General features: G+C 37.2%; 2 protein-coding genes across 27 annotated transcripts in view; one reads left to right on the top strand and one right to left on the bottom strand.

Annotated features, from left to right (window-relative positions):
• LNX1 (ligand of numb-protein X 1) overlaps positions 1-15647 on the top strand; it is a 124792-nt gene extending 109145 nt beyond the window's left edge. For all 4 annotated transcript variants that reach the window (XM_064367101.1, XM_012441094.3, XM_012441095.2 and 1 more), the window contains 3 exons: positions 923-1151; positions 12899-13057; positions 13422-15647. In XM_064367101.1, the coding sequence (XP_064223171.1) occupies positions 923-1151; positions 12899-13057; positions 13422-13557 (524 nt within the window). In that variant the 3' untranslated portion in view covers positions 13558-15647. The remainder of the gene's footprint in view (positions 1-922; positions 1152-12898; positions 13058-13421) is intronic.
• The window catches only part of FIP1L1 (factor interacting with PAPOLA and CPSF1), a 76882-nt gene continuing 73075 nt past the window's right edge, over positions 14285-18091 (bottom strand). For 22 of the 23 annotated variants that reach the window (XM_012441099.3, XM_012441100.3, XM_012441105.3 and 19 more), the window contains 2 exons: positions 15637-15774; positions 14285-15144 (listed from right to left, as the gene is read on the bottom strand). In XM_012441099.3, coding sequence (XP_012296522.1) covers positions 14997-15144; positions 15637-15774 — 286 coding nt within the window. In that variant the 3' untranslated portion in view covers positions 14285-14996. The remainder of the gene's footprint in view (positions 15145-15636; positions 15775-18091) is intronic. The other variant, XM_064367170.1, reaches the window with a different exon arrangement.

Genomic DNA, 18091 nt, shown 5'->3' with positions numbered 1-18091 from the left:
TAAAAGTCCAGATTCAAGAGAGAAACTGTGTAGTTTCCCAAGTACAGTTGCTGAGTCTGAGGAGCTATCGGGAGATGGTATCTTAAGAGATTTAGTCAGCTGGCTGAAAGATGCTTCTTTCGGGTCAGAAAGGACTCAAGGCCTTTCTCTCCTCCTGTCTTGCTCTTGCTACGGTTATTCTGTATAAGAAAGATGATAAGCAAAGGGAGACACAAAAAACAAGATGGAGACAAAAGAATAGAAAATGGAAATGGGGAGATGTATATTTTAGTTTTTTCTGCAAAACACCTGGGTGGAGAATGACGAAGCCAAACAAGTTGCTTGTCAAAATGACTTGTTAGCAGAACATGAGCTAGAGGATTATATGATCTGTATGGAAATGATCCCTCACTTAGTAGGTGCTTAACCAGTAGTAGCTGTTTTCACCTTGGCAATGAAAATGTTCTTCTTTAAGAGTGCAGCTCCAAGACTCCTCTGCCAGACACTCTCATGGGTAGTTTCTTATTCATTCAATCCATATTTACTGGATGCCTACTACCTGCCAAGCTCTGTGCAAATGCTGGAGCTTTTGCCAAATGTTTTTATACTAAAAACAAGAAACAAAAGAGTGAAAAAGTAGGTTTTCTTTCATTAAACAGTGAACAGGGCTAATTTTCCTCTCTCCCTTCCTTCCTTCAGCAAGAGCTAAACACAGATAGGTGTGCTTTAGAAAACCCCAAACAAGTCTTAAAGCACCTCGGAATGCACACACTCTTTACCATTTGCTATGTGAGCACCCGGCCTCCCATCAACAAAGAAAACCTTTGCCCTCTCGGCATCCCTGTGTCCCTGCATCCCAGTCAGCCCCTACCTCCTTGCACTTTAAGCAGCAGTCCTTGTTCGTGCTCTTACTAAAGGTAGCTTCTGCTTCTCTGGCCATCAGGTGACATTTTGTTGAATGTGAATGGGGTCGAACTGACAGAGGTCAGCAGGAGTGAGGCAGTGGGACTGTTGAAAAGAACATCCTCCTCGATAGTACTCAAAGCTTTGGAAGTCAAAGAGCGTGAGCCCCACGAGGACTGCGGCAGCCCAGCAGCCCTGGATTCCAACCACAACATGGCCCCACCCAGTGACTGGTCCCCATCTTGGGTCATGTGGCTGGAATTACCACGGTAAGTCCCAACGCAACATCCCTGTTAGGGGCATGGGAGGAAACAGTTACATTTCTTAAACCACGCTTTCACTTTCTAGGGCTGACTCATGGCACTAGCGTCTTAATGAGACCCAATCTTGGTTGTGGGACTGTAAAATAAGTGTTTCTTCCTATTTATAACAGAAAATGCATGTGGGTATTCTGGGGCAAGGATGAAAGCCTGGATGTGGAAACACTGTTAGGTATTCAGGTTGAGGCGCTCATAGGGCTGCCATGTACAGCTAGCTATGTAGGTTGTTCATGCAGCAGGGAACTTCCTAGACAGGCAGAGGGGGCAGAGACCCAGCCTGTTTTTACACACCCTGGAGCTGAGCTGCACCACCTAGGAGAACGTTCACCTTTGCCTAATTTGCTAGTGGCAGTCCTGGGACCTTGCAGGGCAGGGAGGCTGACTGCCTCCTCTGGCTTTACTTTTTTTTTTTTTTTTTTAATATAGAGTCTTGCTCTGTCACCCAGGCTAGAGTGCAGTGGCACGATCTGAGCTCACTGCAACCTCGGCCTCCTGGGTTCAAGCAATTCTCCTGCCTCAGCCTCCCTGAGTAGCTGGGACTACAGGAGCATGCCACCATGCCCAGCTCATTTTTGTATTTTTAGTAGAGGCGGGGTTTTGCCATGTTGGCCTGGCTGGTCTCAGACTCCTGACCTCAAGCGATCTGCCTGCCTCGGCCTCCCAAAGTGCTGGGATTACAGGTGTGAGCCACTATGTCCAGCCAGTTTTACCTTTTGAGTGGCCTTGGCTGCGCATTAAACGATGCCATAGAACATTTTGCCTTTGCTAAGATGTTTAAGCACCTGTTGTTTGGGGACATTCCTTCGATCATCTCTCCTTAGTGCCTGCCCCTGAGAAGTTCTTGTGTAAAACTTCTGGAAGTAGCTGGGTTGTCATTTTAGTGACATTTTAGAGCCTTACGTGAAGTCATTTCTTGTCTCAATTACTTCAGGGAAGACTTTGGGGTCAGCCCTACAAAATGGCTAGATACAGAAATAGTCAAAGAACAGATAAGTTGATGTTTGCTCACCTGCATCAGAGCATAAACTACTGGCCTTCAGATGATTATGTTGCTAATTCTAATGTGTGATTTAATGCTAAATATTAGCATCACTGAAGAAGATATACTCGCATAGGACTAAATATGGAAAAATGAAAGTGAGTTTTAGTACATTTAGTTTTAGTACCTTTTTCTTGAGGGTGGAGACGAGTCTCTGGGTCTTTTAAATTTCAAATGAATTTTTCAAGAAAAACAAAACTCCATGTCAAATACAAAGTGACTTAGATTCCTTCTTGAGCCTTCACTAGTTGATAAATTATTTTTTAAATCAGTATATTTTCAAAAGTCCTTAAGCAGTTAAAATCTGAGCATCGAGTCAGTTTAAAAATCTTTGGACATTTTGGAACTGAGCCTGAGTGAAAGTAGAGAGTGTTACTTTAAAGGTTTATTTTTTAAAATATTTCTGAAACTAGGATCTATTAAAATCGTTTTTTGTGTCTGAAAGCTATTCTGTCATATAATCAAAGTTCCTCATTATTCATATGTGTAAGAGAGGACAATGCATGGTGTTTTTTGCTCCAAATACAACCAAGTGAATGGCTTTCTTTCCCTCTACCTTTTGTCATTTGCCCTGGGTCATGGCACTTCTCTGCTTTTGCTAGAAGTAGAGTCTGGGCTGGGTGTGGTGGCTAATGCCTGTAATCCCAGTACTTTGGGAGGCTTAGGTGGGCAGATCACGTAAGACCAGGAGTTTGAGACCAGCCTGGCCAACATGGCAAAACCCCATCTCTACTAAAAATACAAAAAATTAGCCAGGCGTGGTTGCATGTGCCTGTAGTCCCAGCTACTTGGGAGGCTGAAGCACGAGAATTGCTTGAACCTGGGAGGTGGAGGTTGCAGTGAGCTGAGATCATGCCACTGCACTCCAGCCTGAGCGACAGAGAGAGACTCTGTCTCAAAAAGAAAAAGTAGAGTCTGTACTTTGTCCATTTCCTCTAAATGGACAGTAGTAAGGAAGCATGATATCCCGGCATAGACAACACTGATTTTCAGAACCCTGGAGATTCCTAGTTTCCTTCATTCCATCCTCTTCCTGTAGTAATAGAATAAACATGGTGGAAAATTCAGAGTGCACCAAAGAGTGTAAAGAAAACAAAAAGTAAGTCTTCCTCCCTTCAGATCCATCCAATAGAGGTGATCACCATTATCAATTTCTTGTGTATTCTATGTCAGAGGTTGGTAAACTTTTTCTAAAAAAGCCTGATAGTTTAGGCTTTGAGGGTCACACAGTCTCTGTGGCAATTACTCATTTCTACTGTTGTGGTGTGAGAGCAGCCACAGACAATATGTGAATGAATGGGGATGGTTGCATTCCAGTAAAATTTTACTTATAAAACCAGGTAGTGGGCTGGGCTGCAATTTGCTCACCCCTGGCCTGTGTTTACATGTATACACACACATATACACAGACACAGTGGTAGCATACACACTCCTATGTACCATGCATTTTATTTAAAAACAAACCTGATGTATCTTGATTATCGTAATAGGCATTGCACCATTGTCGTGTCCACTGCCGATAGGGACTGGTTAAATAAGTTATGGTACATCTGTACAGCCATGCGCCAGGTTGCCTACATGTCAAATTATTGCATCACACTTCATTCCTATAGGACTACAGAGGCATTGCATCACTGCTAAGTAGCACTGAATGGTGCGGAGAAGTGGGAGGCTCATGTCATGTTTTTCCCTCCATATGTGGCTTGATCTTTTCACCTAATGTTCAAAATAACTGTTCTATCATTTTGTTGCTGCTTTTCGGGGACTCGAGATATTTGTTTCTTTTTCTCTTTGAGACAGAGTATCACTCTGTCGCCAGGCTGGAGTGCAGTGATGCAATCTCGGCTCACTGCAACTGCTGCCTCCTGGGTTCAAGCGATTCTCCTGCCTCAGCCTCTGGAGTAGCTGGGATTACAGACGTGCACCACCACGCCCAGCTAATTTTTGTATTTTTAGTTGAGATGGGGTTTCACCATATTGGCCAGGATGATCTCGATCTCTTGACCTCGTGATCCGCCCACCTTGGCCTCTCAAAGTGCTAGGATCACAGGTGTGAGCCACCGCGCCCGGCCTGTTTCTTAGTACTCATTAGTTATTTCTTCTGGTCCTCTCCCTCCTCCCACCCTCCCCCATCAAATAGGCCCAAGTGTGTGTTGTTCCCCTCGTTGTGTCCATGTGTTCTCATCATTTAGCTCCCATTTAAGTGAGAACATGAGGTATTTCGTTCCTGAGTTAGCTTGCTAAGGATAATATAGCCTCCAAATCCATCCATATTTTCACAAAAGATATGATCTTATTCTTCATTGTGGCTGCATAGTATTCCATGGTGTATATGTACCACATTTCCTTTATCCAGTCTACCACTGATGGGCATTTAGGTTGATTCTGTGTCTTTGCTATTGTAAATAGTGCTTCATGTTTTCTTGGCTTATTTGCATCTGTCCTTCAGTGCTCATTTCAATATTTATTTCTGTTCCTTTGTAACCACATTCATTGCTGTGGTGTTTTTATTTTTCTTTTCCACTTTTACATTCTGTTTCATCAGCTCATTTCTTGTGTTGTCTCACCATATCTTCCTTGAAGTCTTATCTCTGCATCCATAGAGCAGTTGCTTCAGAATTATTTTAAATTCATAGTAATATGGTTGGATATACATTTTATTTTCTATAGTAGCACTTCATTTCTGTGCAGCATTTTTCTGGCGAGTGGTTTTGTCTGTTCCTATTTTTCCTGTTACTTCCTCTCTCCTCTTGTTTTTTGTAGTGCATCTCTGCTATTTTTTGAATCTTTGAGTGAGGTAAAATTTTCTGAGAAGCTATCTGCTGCAGGTTCATAACATGGGGAAAGAACCAGGGCCATATTCCAGATAGCAGAAATTTCTCCTTAAGGCACCAGCTCATGAGTGTGTTTATTCCTCCCCAGCTGACGAACACCAGCATGGCAGAGCCTTTCACATGTGTAGACTCTCTTCCTCTACTTTCCCACACTGGCCAACTGCATCCCATACCTGTGCATTGTATCTTGGCTTCTCATTGGCTTGCCTATCCCTCTCTTTTCTGCCAATCTTGGCCCAGGGAAGCCTGCTAGCAGCCAGCCCTCCTGTGTCTGGTGTTCCCATGTAGAGTGGGTGTTTTGCCCATCAGAGTGGCCGTTTGCTAAGACCTCAAGGCTCTACTGGCTTGGTCTATCCTCTCCAGCTGTGGGTGTCTTCTCTTCCATCTTTCCTCTTTGACTGCCTTTGGCACGTCTCTCTCATATGTGGTGACTCTTTGTTTTGTTTAAGATGGAATTTGCATTTCTGTTTCCAAGTCTCCAAGTTGCTTTTGTGGTGTTGTTTAAAAGAAGAGGAAACCCAAGCTTCACTCTGCCATTTTGCAACTAGAAGTGTGTCCTCCTGGTGTTTCTCAGAAACATCAGTAGTCAGTCACGCCCCTAGATCAGGCTTCAGATAGTCCCAGGGTATGAGCCCCCTTCAGTTTTCATGAGAGGGGGCATCTGCTTCCATCTCTAATCACAACTGCTCAGAGCCTCAAGGACACCAGTTTCTCCCTGACTGATGCAATATCACTGGCTTAAATGTCTCTAGCCATTTAGCATGAATATCGTTCATCCTAAGAATTTCAGGCCATTTGTCGTATCTCAGCAAAAGTCATGTTACTTGAATTAATAGAGTTAAGCTGTAGATGGAGATTTTTGAATCCATAGAAATTTCCCTCCAAGTTACAAATCTACTTGGCCAAACATTTTTCCCTTTCACTTAACAAATTTTGAGGAAACTATTTGACATAATTTATGATCCAGCCGTTAGCTAAGGTGCACTACCAACGAAGAAAAATGATATTTCATGTCAGCAGGTCTAGAAACAGGAAATCCATTGTAATTACGTCCTTAAGTGCAGGACGACACAGAATATATGTGAAGAGGGTAGCATTGGTAAGCTGTGCTTGTTCTGAACTAATGGAGGCGACAGTAAAAATAGTCTAAGAGACAGTGCAAACGTGCATTACTGGCAGTGCATCGTGTGCCAGGAGTGACTCCTGGGTAACAGCTCCAGACATCGTCCCTCAGCTCTACACATTGTCATCTGCCATTCAGTTGGAGGTGATTCAGGAAACACTGAAGGCTTTCTGCTTCATTCTTTGTTGGCTCTCAGGGCTCACATTCCACATCTGGAAGTCTTTCCAAACATGCTCTCATCTGGACTAGTATGATAGTAATACACATTGACTCGTTTCTCCTCTTGCCTAAGAATTTAACCTTTTACTCTCCTGAAACTCTTAAAATATCTTAATGAAGATAGTTTATATTGAATAGCAAGGAAGCAGATCTCATGTCTTCTTCTTTTAAAATAAAAAAACTTTCACATTTTAATTATAAGACAGGGACACTATCAGGTACATTCACATTATGCAGTAATAGCAGAAGAGGCAGCTGTAGCTAATACTTATAAAGCCCTTTCTGTGTGCCTGGCATTTTGTAAGAGCTTTGTGTGTTCTTTGCATATTACACTCATTTAAAAACTCATGTTGACTCTGTGTTTCGGTACTAATGGTATCCTCACATTAACGGTAGGAAACTAAATCCCAGAGTGGCTCACTTGTCCAAGGTTACATGGCCAGTTAATAGGCAGAGCTGGAATTTGAACCAGGCTGTCTGGTCTCAGAGTCTATGATTTTTGCAATGTACGTTTGGTGAGCACCCTCAAGAGGATGCTAAGCCTACACTTGGCTTCAATAATGTGAGCTATACAGTTTGTTTTCTCTCTACCATAAAGCAAGTTTAGAAGAGTCTAAATGAAGCAGACTTTTGTCATTCACTGGGTTTTTCATGTAGCCACCATCATAGGATGTACACCTTTTTTCATTGCCTTCAATTCTTAGGCCGCCTTCTTAGGCCTCAAATTTCTTGTAATTTTCCCCCATCATTTTTCCTATATGACGATTGCTGATAAGTCATAGTCAATCAGAAATGAAATTAGTTACTCATGGCCAAATCATTTCAAAAGCAACATTTTTTTTTTAAGTATTCCTTTCTTTTATACCTACCTCAAACCTACCTACATTTAATGTCAGATATGTTGTACAGACGAGTTCATCACCCAGGTACTAAGTCTAGTACTCATTAGTTATTTTTTCTGATCTTCTCTCTCCTCCAACCCTCCATCCTCCAGTAGGCCCTGGTGTCTGTTGTTCCCTTCATTGTGTCTATGTGTTCTCATCATTTAGCTTCCACTTATAAGTAAGAACATGAGGTATTTCGTTTTCTGTTCCCAAGTTACTTTGCTAAGGATAATGACCTCCAAATCCATCCATATTCCCACAAAAGACATTATCTTGTTCTTCTTTATGACTGCATAGTATTCCATGGTGTATATGTACCACATTTTCTTTATCCAGTCTACCACTGATGGGCATTTAGGTTGATTCTGTGTCTTTGCTATTGTAAATAGTGCTTCATGTTTTCTTGGCTTATTTGCATCTGTCCTTCAGTGCTCATTTCAATATTTATTTCTGTTCCTTTGTAACCACATTCATTGCTGTGGTGTTTTTATTTTTCTCTTCCACTTTTACATTCTGTTTCATCAGCTCACTTCTTGTGTTGTCTCACCATATCTTCCTTGAAGTCTTATCTCTGCATCCATAGAGCAGTTGCTTCAGAATTATTTTAAATTCATAGTAATATGGTTGGATATACATTTTATTTTCTATAGTAGCACTTCATTTCTGTGCAGCATTTTTCTGGCGAGTGGTTTTGTCTGTTCCTATTTTTCCTGTTACTTCCTCTCTCCTCTTGTTTTTTGTAGTGCATCTCTGCTATTTTTTGAATCTTTGAGTGAGGTAAAATTTTCTGAGAAGCTATCTGCTGCAGGTTCATAACATGGGGAAAGAACCAGGGCCATATTCCAGATAGCAGAAATTTCTCCTTATGGCGCCGGGTCATGAGTGTTTATTTCTCCCCAGCTGACTAAGACCAGCCTGGTAGAGCCTTTCACAATGCATCGTCTCCCTTTCTCCACTCTCCCACACTGTCATTTTAATATGTTTGCTATAATCATGAGTGGAACCTCCAAAAGAAAAGAATATCTAGTTTCTGAAGGCCTTTAAATGACTGCTTAACAGATGATTGCTGAACGAAGTAATGTGGAGAGGTGTGGGCTACTAAAGCAATGGAATCGTAAATGCCTCTTACAAAGAAGTTCAAAACCAAAATTATTTTTTGGAAGAGTATTTAAAAAGTCACCAGAAGTAGACGCCACTATACCATGCACAAACTGTATGCTTTGTGGACTTCCTATAATAGAGTAGCATTTTGAGTTAGACTAAAAATGTATATACACATACCCAAAGTATTTAGTAAAAACTATAATTTGCTTGGAAACACTGGGTGAATCTGTGTCAAAAAGGATACTATGTTTCATGACTGATATGAAAACCAACTTCAAAAAAAGCCAGCAACATATTTTTCATTTTAACTTGAATAGACAGGCAAATCTTTTTAGTGTATGTACGATTTAAACGTGATATCAGAATTTTTAAAAAGTTATTTGGCAATAAACACAACTAGCTCTGAATCATACAAGACTAAGGAAGTTTTACATTGTTGGTGAATTGGAAGTTTAAATTTTAGATAGGAGTATGTTTTGCTGGTGCAGTTGCATTGATTGTAAAACTTTCTGGAGTACTGGCTCCCCAGATTAAAGAACCTGCAGGAGAATGAATGTAAATAGTGCCTCCTTCAGAAGATTTTGCTGTGATGTCAGCCAAACTAAATAATGTGTTTAGTGACATAGTAAAAATTGTGGCTACATAAAGGCTAGTGCATTAAATTCTAATTTATTCTCTTCATTATGTAATAATAAGCTAATCATAACAAACTATTATTGCATGCTGAGTAACAGGCTTATAAAAAAAACTTCTGCCAAAAACGTTTGAACCATAGATCAAACCCTTATTTTTTCTGCAAGATAGGAAGCCAGTTTGGTCCCAACTTTTTAAAGATGTAAAATGGATGCCCAAACTTGCTTATTTGCCAGATTATCTTCAATATTTTTACTGAGCTTAATATTTCCTGCAAGGAAAAAAATGCAAGATTTTCTCAATGGTCAATAACACCAAAGGGCAAAATGAAAGACGCCTGGAAGAATAGCTTCCATAAATTGTTATGATGTAACTTGGTAACAATTAGCAATAAAGTAGGTGATAAATTTGATATTGCACAGCTGCAAAAAGTTACCAAACATCTTACAGATTTTATAGAATGTTGATTTTCAGAATAGAAAACCAACACAGAAGAAATTCATGAATTCAGAGTTCATGTCATTGAGAGATAATTTAAATTTGACTATAACTTTATAGCATAAATTGTTGTAATTGGCTATCATTGAGGAATGATTAAAGACAAATTTTGAAGTTAAATCATCACTTGCCTGAGCTTACTAAAATTGCTTTAAAATCTTCTGTTCTGAACATATCTATGTGAGACTGGCTTTTCTGCTAATAGTGTAGTAGAAAATGGTTTAGATATCCTTTATCCTTGTAGCAAGCGACCTCACTTATATTAAACATTGCTATACCTGTTTGTTCAAAGTATGCATACAGACATTAAAACTGGGACTAAGCATTTCTCTCATAACTTTAGGAAAATTGAGGAACACAGAGTTATAACAGTGATTGTCCATATTAATCTCCCATAAACATCTTAAATGAACAATGCATAGTTTTTATAATTCTTTTTCCTTTTATGTTGATTATATTAAAACATTTTGCTTGTTAGGTACAATAAAAATTGGGGTTAAAGATTTCATGTTTCTAGAAATTCATTTTTTATTTTATTTAATGAAAGTATTAGTCTACAATAAACTAAGAAAAATAAATAAAAGGTGGTCTCTTCCCAACAGACTGAGAGGCACCTGGTCCAGAAAAGGGAGTAAATGCTAGGTTAATCATAGCAGGAGGCTCCACATTACTCACTGGAATCTATTAAGTTAGTGGCCATAGTTACATATAAACTGGGGCCAAGAAGTTAAACCTTTCTGAACACAGGGCTAGCAAAATAATAAGGCATTTTGTGAAAGGACTGTTTCTATAGATTCAATTTCCAATTTTCTGCTCTCACAAAGAAAGAGCTCAAAACATCCTACATCCACTGTCTTTCCAACCTCTGCTATTCTAACACCACTTAGCAATGAAAAATTGAAAAGAATTTAAATCGGAAAGAAATAGGATCCCACAACTGCCTTTGGTTGATGCACTCAGTTTATTTTCTAAACAGTGTTTTTCTTCTCTACCTTAGTATTCTTGCTAGTCTGCAGACTTTGTTCAAGGTCAGGCAGTATTCTCAAATATGTATTGACTCAATTAGTAATAAAGGGAATATATAAAAAATTAGAAAAAACTTAGCTTCTTAAGCAGCTCAAGACTTCACCATACTCATTAACTCATTTCATTAAATTTGTTCTTGAAGTTAATTTTCTCATTGGGAAAAACTACCAAACTCCTTGCTATTCCTTACACTATGCCAAATCTTTGATAGGCCTAAATTTACAGACTGAGTTCAGAATAAGAAAAAAGCCCACATTTACATTCAGAGTTTAAAGCCACCTAATATCTCAGAGGTCACTGACCAAAAACAGCTGCCACATTTCCCAGAGGGGAGTGAAATAACCCAACTTAAGAAAAACATGCCCACAAAGTCAGACCCAACTAACCAAGGTCTGACTTTGAAATGGGTTAACGTGGAGTTCTCACTGTTGCAATAAAGTTAAATACTCAACACCACTAAAGGAAAACACTTACTTTTTAATGAAATAAAACTAGTAACCCTGGTATCTACTTGAATGGATGCTTCAGGAGGACAGAGCATTTTGTGTTTTGTTTAAACATCTGCAGAAAGATGACCAAAGCAGTTATGTTCTTTCCAGTATCTAGAGGCTAGGAAAATAGACACACACTGACTTATTGGGTTCAAAGCTTTGAAGTAAAACACACACAGTTTTAGATGGTTGTTTACAGCTTCTCCATATGAAATTAAATATTCAGTAAGAGTGTAAGATCCAAGGAGATATGTAATGGAAAAAAACACAATGGTCAAAAGAAGGAGAAACAGAGTTTCAAATATTGTTCTATGATATATATATTTTATACTCATTTATATATTTTAAAGAATCACAACTGGGAAATGTTAAAACTGATATTTGATCATGACCTTGGATAACAATTATCTAATTCTTACCTTTCTCCAAAAAATTGAGCACATATCCTCCCAGGTGGGAATATAATGCTTTGATATTTACAGAATAGCCAGTTACCTGCTTTGTACATGAGGAGTCGGTGAACCATTATGTAAAATGTGTATCTGACGGACCACAGTTCCCAAAGAATGAATTCACCACTGACATCAAGGTTTACTGGCAGCAGATATTTTACAAAATATGAAATTTAATGAAACTCATACTTTTAAGCAATCATTTCAGTAAAAGAAATTGACTGTTATAGATGATGTATGACAATAGATTCAGAACTGGTTAGAGTTGAACTTGAGCATTACATTTGAAAGCTATTTGCCAAACAAACCCTAAAACTCGTTTTATTTCAAGTGAAAACATCATGAAAAAAGTCACGTTACATTGGCTAACAAGGTCAGTGACACATACAATGATCAACTTTATCACTTAACATTTCACAAGACTTTTTATTGGTTTTTAAAAAGCAGTTAATATTTTAAGGTACAGTATATAAACAAAATAGCCATATCTTGATTTTTGCCAACGTGAAAATGCTAATTTCCTTTCAAACCAGTTCCTGGACTACAGCTACACATATGGTGAACAAGGTCATCTTAGAGTAAAATTCAGCTCCTGACACACACTTCTGTGTGTAACATAGTGTTAACTGTAACATAGTTAACACTTGTCCTGTACCTAGATGAACACTGATCCATTGGAGGCCACTGAATAAAAACTTCTTCAATCTCATTTGCTATTTTATTGAGGATTCTAATTTATAGAAGAGCTGAGCCTTTCCTTCTCCTATTCCTTTTATAACTTCTGATCCAGTTTACTGCCAGTTTGTTTTTCCTCCTATATGAATTGTTCTCATAATCTTTAAATGTATCTGTTTCCATTCACTTTATGCCTAGATGTTTCTCTATGACTTATCAAACGTGTAGAAATGGGTGTAAACTGGTATTTTTCAAAGGTCAAAGTATACAAATTCATTTATTAGGATTAGGTTTAAATTGCTTTCATTGAGATTATTCAAAGGATTTTTGCCTTCATTAAAAACTATTTCAAAAATATGACATCCATAAGTATGTTCGTTCATCAGTAAGGGTTTAGGCCTATCCAACTTTTTGCTAATACAAATTTGAGCAGTCTTCTTTTAAGCTAAAAATGATTATCTTTCCCAATAAATGTGTAACAATACAATAGGGGTGTCACTTTTTTAAGGATGTTCAAAATTATGGAAAACAGAGGTTCAATTACAAAAAGCCAGTTAGCACAAAAGTCACCAAGTTATGATACAATTTTGAGTGGGACCCGTGCAGTGCTACTTAGCCTTTAAAATACCAAAAAAAGGAATCGGGGATGAATCACAGTAAGTATTCCCTTAACTGTGAAACTTAAATGTGGATGTACACTGATTACATTCTATTTCAGGTACTTGTATAACTGTAAAGATATTATATTACGAAGAAACACAGCTGGAAGTCTGGGCTTCTGTATCGTAGGAGGTTATGAAGAATACAATGGAAACAAACCTTTTTTCATCAAATCCATTGTTGAAGGAACACCAGCATACAATGATGGAAGAATTAGGTAATAATGACTAACAAAAAAACTTAAATGTTGTTTCATAAATGCAAAAGTTTGGCCTATTTGAGATAAGGCATATATTTATTATACTTTGTGGGGATTTAAAGTATTTATATAGCATTCAACTTCTGAGAAATCCAAAATAATTATACATGTTCTTGGCACCATACAACAACTTCCCATACATTCCCCTCTAACATAGGCTGAATGGATAGTGAGTTTGGAGAATGTAAATAAGAGGCAAGAAATATCTAAATTAGAAGTTAATATAATTAAAATGGTCAGATGTAGCAAAGACTAGGACCACTAAAAAAAACTTTAATTTCAGCAATGAATTAAAATATTAATCATATCTTTGTTTTTCTAGATGTGGTGATATTCTTCTTGCTGTCAATGGTAGAAGTACATCAGGAATGACACATGCATGCTTGGCAAGAATGCTGAAAGAACTTAAAGGAAGAATTACTCTAACTATTGTTTCTTGGCCTGGCACTTTTTTATAGAATCAATGATGGGTCAGAGAAAAACAGAAAAATCACAAGCTAAGTTGAAACACTGTATTTATCTTGTCAGTTTTTATATTTAAAGAATACACTGTAAAAATTTCAGGAAAAGTATGATCTAATGAAAGCCAGTTACACCTCAGAAAATAAGGTTCCAAAAAAAAATAAAAACTACTAGTTTTTCTTTTTTCAGTGTGGAAGATTTCTCATTACTCCACAACTTTGTTTATATTTTTCTATTCAGTAAAAAGCCCTAAAACAGCTAAAATGATTTGTATACCCCACTGAATTCAAATTGACTTAAATTTAAAATTTGGTATAGGCTGAAGTCTGCCAAGGGTACCTTATGGGCATTTTTAATTTAAAGTCAAAAGATTTTTTAAAATGCATTGCTGAGAAACGTTGTTTTCATCGAACAAGAAATAAATATTTTTCAAAAATTATAGTTGTCTTTCAGTATGTGATACTAATTAAGGTTACCTATATTACCATTTAAAAAAGATCCTAGTAATTATTTATTCTTTCAAATACCATGTTATTTGTTACCATCACTGACAAATACCTCCTAGGGTTATCCCTAAAAATGCTCAGAGAATTAGAAACTTGTTTTCTTAGTTTTAATAAGAAATGGCTAAAGCTCTTATTTTTTTCCACAATAGTTTTAGTAACTGCATAAAAACTTGTGCTGCTCTACCAATGGGCTTTGGAAAATGCATCAAGAAGGCCAAACCAGCTTGACCCTGGCTTTTATAGATGGTCATGAGGCGATTCAAATTTGTGTCACAATAAAGAGTGTTTGTACTGTGCCTCCTAGAAACTATGCTAAGGGTAATTTATTTCATAGAGGCCACCCAAATGCCTTATAGGTTTTATTAATTTGGATATGAAAGTGTACCCCATTTAGTTGTTTCACCAGGAACCCAAATTTAGAACATTGAAAAGCTATCATCAAAATGTTTGTTGTGATATCAAAAATGTGTATCTTAATATACTAAGCAAGAGTGTCACAGCAGTAATGATAAAGACTAGTTTTAATCTCGAGCCTTAGAGGGACCCTTTGTTGCCTCTTGTACAGCCTCTTACGAGACTGGTGTTTGGCTAACAACAACAACAAAACTGGTTAAAAAGTGGAACCTTGACCTTTTATCAGATATTGTATAGGTACAAAGCTAACACAGCTCTTTGGATTCCCTGTTAAGTGACTCATTCACATTCCTTTCTTGGATATAGTCATTGCTGTCTTTTTATTTTTTAAATATTACAAGACAAAGATTTTTAACTTAACATGAAAAATTCACTCTTTTATTTTGGAAAAAAGTTAACTTTTCATACTAACAGAACAAGATTTAAGGTAAATTTCTTAAACATTATCCAGAAAAATAACAAGATTTATAGTATCTACTTCTGGTACGAATAGACACAAAAGGCCAAAACCACGCCTATTCTGCAGGTGTAGCTTCGGTGCTCTCCTGTTCGGGGGCAGGCTCACTGCCAGCTTCTTTTCCTTCTTTGCTTCTTTTAGATTTTTTGTGTTTGTGTCTCCTGTGACTATCTCCTTCTTCACTTTCATGGCGACGTCTACTATTACTGGAAAAAAAAAAAAAGTGTGTTCTGTTTAAATGCACAATCGGTGACAAAAATAAAACCACTCTAAGGAAATTCTCAATACAACACTGAGTTTAAAATAACGCATTTTCTCATAAATACAGTGTGGGGAATAATCAGTTTTTATGTGACGTTTATGTAATGATTATATTAAAGGGTTGTCTTCACTGATATTATCTTAGATTCCCAGTGCCTATACAGCTTATTCTAAATGAATATTATACAGTAACAGAAACAAGCACTACTGGAAATACTGTATAGGGTTGATTTTTGGCAAACAATAGTTATTTTAATGCTTTTAAAAAGATTTGCAACACAGCCCTGAATTTTTCTTTAATGAAACCAAGCACTGCTTTGATTCTTAACTTACTAAAGATTGGTTCATAGGCCAAAATTTCCCCTATTCCAATGCGATAATGTAGTAAGTCAAAATCTCTCACATACTACTGGTTCACTATCTATTAAAGAGCAAACCTTCGAGAAGACTTATGTCTGGTTTCCTCTTTCTCCCTGTGTCGTCTTTCTCTATGTCTTTCTTCTTTCTCTCGACTTGCTCTGTGACGCTCATAACCTCTTTCTGCATACTCCCTGTATCTGTAGCGTTCTTCATCACTGAAACAGAAATAGAAATGTTTTCTTGACAACTGGACCATTAATTCTGAATGGACTCAAACTGTAAAAGAGAAAATGTGATCTGAAGTCCAAACCAAAAATCGCTACATTAGCATCTTTTACAACATTGGTGAGGAATAAATATTTGTTGAACTGAGAGGAAAACAATGCTTGTTCTGAAAATAGCACTAGCGCTAAGAATATAAATATATAATAATTACCCATGTTAAATGGCCAATTTTGTTCTGTGCTTTCATTGCTGTTAAAAAGATTTAACAATGCTTTTGATTTTTCATTTCTTTAAAATGAGATCTACAACTGATTTAAATTATCAGCTTTTAAAATTTTTGCTCCTTTTAGAATATTTGTATATCTCAGATTTCTAACCAATATTCTTAGAGTCTTGGACACACATAAAACATTATAAAAATATACAACTCACAATGACTACAAAGCAGAAAGCAAACGAAGTGTTTCAACTTTAGGTTTATCATTAAAAATATTCAAATAGAGAAGAGACATCAAAGCGACTTCTACAGTATCCATACAAAATGCAGACTGGACATACCTGCATTCTGACACCCTAATTACGTGTGTACGTGTATGTGTGTGCACGCGTGCACCACATGGCTAATAACTTCAACTGCGTAAGTTGCATCTCCATTTTCTGATTTTGGATTGAAATACACAGACTGGTAAAACTGAGACTAATGGCTAGTGTTAGAGGGTGGTCTTTCCTTTCCCTAGATCTGTTTTCCTTTCATGTCCCTTAACTGACATTCTCTTTCCATCTTTTTCCTTATCCTTCAAGTCTCTCATTTCTTCTCTTCTCTTTGTTTAGCACAGAAATCAATACTTTGTACAACCTAACATCAGTTAATTCACTTAGAATAAAATCTTTCAGAAGAGTATGCTGAAGAGCTTTGATTTCTAGAAATGTTTAATATGAATTATTAAATTAGTAATTTGAAACATCAAGATGGTAAGGAATCTCAGGGTTTAACATAGGTGACAATTATAAGCCATGTTTTAAAAGACATGTCAGCCTGTGTTTTAGCAAAAGTAATGATTCAGTAATGCTATGCTTAATGCCCAATCGTACTGCTAACCAAGTTATTATATGTGGTATATTAAAATTTTAGAATCTTATTTAAAAAACAAAATGTATTAATATATCCATTTGCACATATGTGTATATGTATTTCCACTATTTTTTCCTACCATAAATATGCACTTTGTACTTGGAGTGTGGAAGCATGTCGCCTGAAAGGTAACAGCCATGCCAGTCAGTAGAGAACAGCAGAAAAGAGTACAAGCAGAGTACACACAGAATCACATCCTGATCTTGCCACTTACTGAGTGACCCAGGCTGTTATTTATCCTCTCTAAACTTCAGTATTCTCATCTGTAAAATTGCCAACAGTCTTTTTAAAGGTTTCTGTAGAACTGAAAACATTTATGAAGTGCTTGGTATGAGAGCAGGCACTCAATAAATTGCAGTCTTTGGTGAATTTAATGCTTAATTTTTTCAGAAGCATTTTTTATTACCATGTCTTGAAGCAGAATAGCCCTATAGGAAATACAGTTAACTCCTCTCCAAAAGTGAGGCTTTTCAATGACTCTAACTAGATTTACATAAAAATAATTAAAGTCAATTATCTCATAATGCATCATTTATAACGCTCTCTTTTACCTCTTACCCTAAAACCAATCTCTGTTGGCTTTGGAGCCTTTAGATTCTGAAAGCAACCCTGTGATGGGAACCTTATAACAGATGGTAGAAGATTGAGTCCTACACACAAAATATAAAGACCTTCCTCCTTCCATCCCCTTTTCTGATAAGTGGCTGAACCACAAAGGTTTTTCTGGACCTGGAAATCATTAAAGCTCATTTCAAATATCCTAAAATGACCAGCCTTCTTTCTGGCCCATAATTAAGCTGCCTAAAAAACAGATGTTGAAACTGGTCTATAATTTTCAACACAATGGCCCTATAATTTGTAAAGCAACATATACTACATGTCATATTGCTAAAATATCAGCCTTCAGAAACCTTTACTTATACTACACTTGAATTTTCCCAGGTATAATTTTTTCCTTGGATAATTCAGAGCAACCCAAAATTCCTCTACTTTTTGCCTCTCTGGCTTTAAACATTTTAGTCAACTTTAGGTAAACGTTGACTGCTAATGCCCCACAGCTCAGCAATCTCAATGTCCAACATGGTTTAACCATTAACACTTTAAAGTTTCAATAAGAACTCAGTAACATCTGTGCATATATTTGAAGTAGAATTAGAGGATTTAGCCAAATCTTC

Source organism: Aotus nancymaae, unplaced genomic scaffold, assembly GCF_030222135.1.
Source record: "Aotus nancymaae isolate 86718 unplaced genomic scaffold, 86718_ANA_hifiasm-v0.15.2.pri h1tg000006l, whole genome shotgun sequence".
NCBI classification, from domain to species: domain Eukaryota; kingdom Metazoa; phylum Chordata; class Mammalia; order Primates; family Aotidae; genus Aotus; species Aotus nancymaae.
This window is presented reverse-complemented; position numbering and strand designations above follow the sequence as displayed.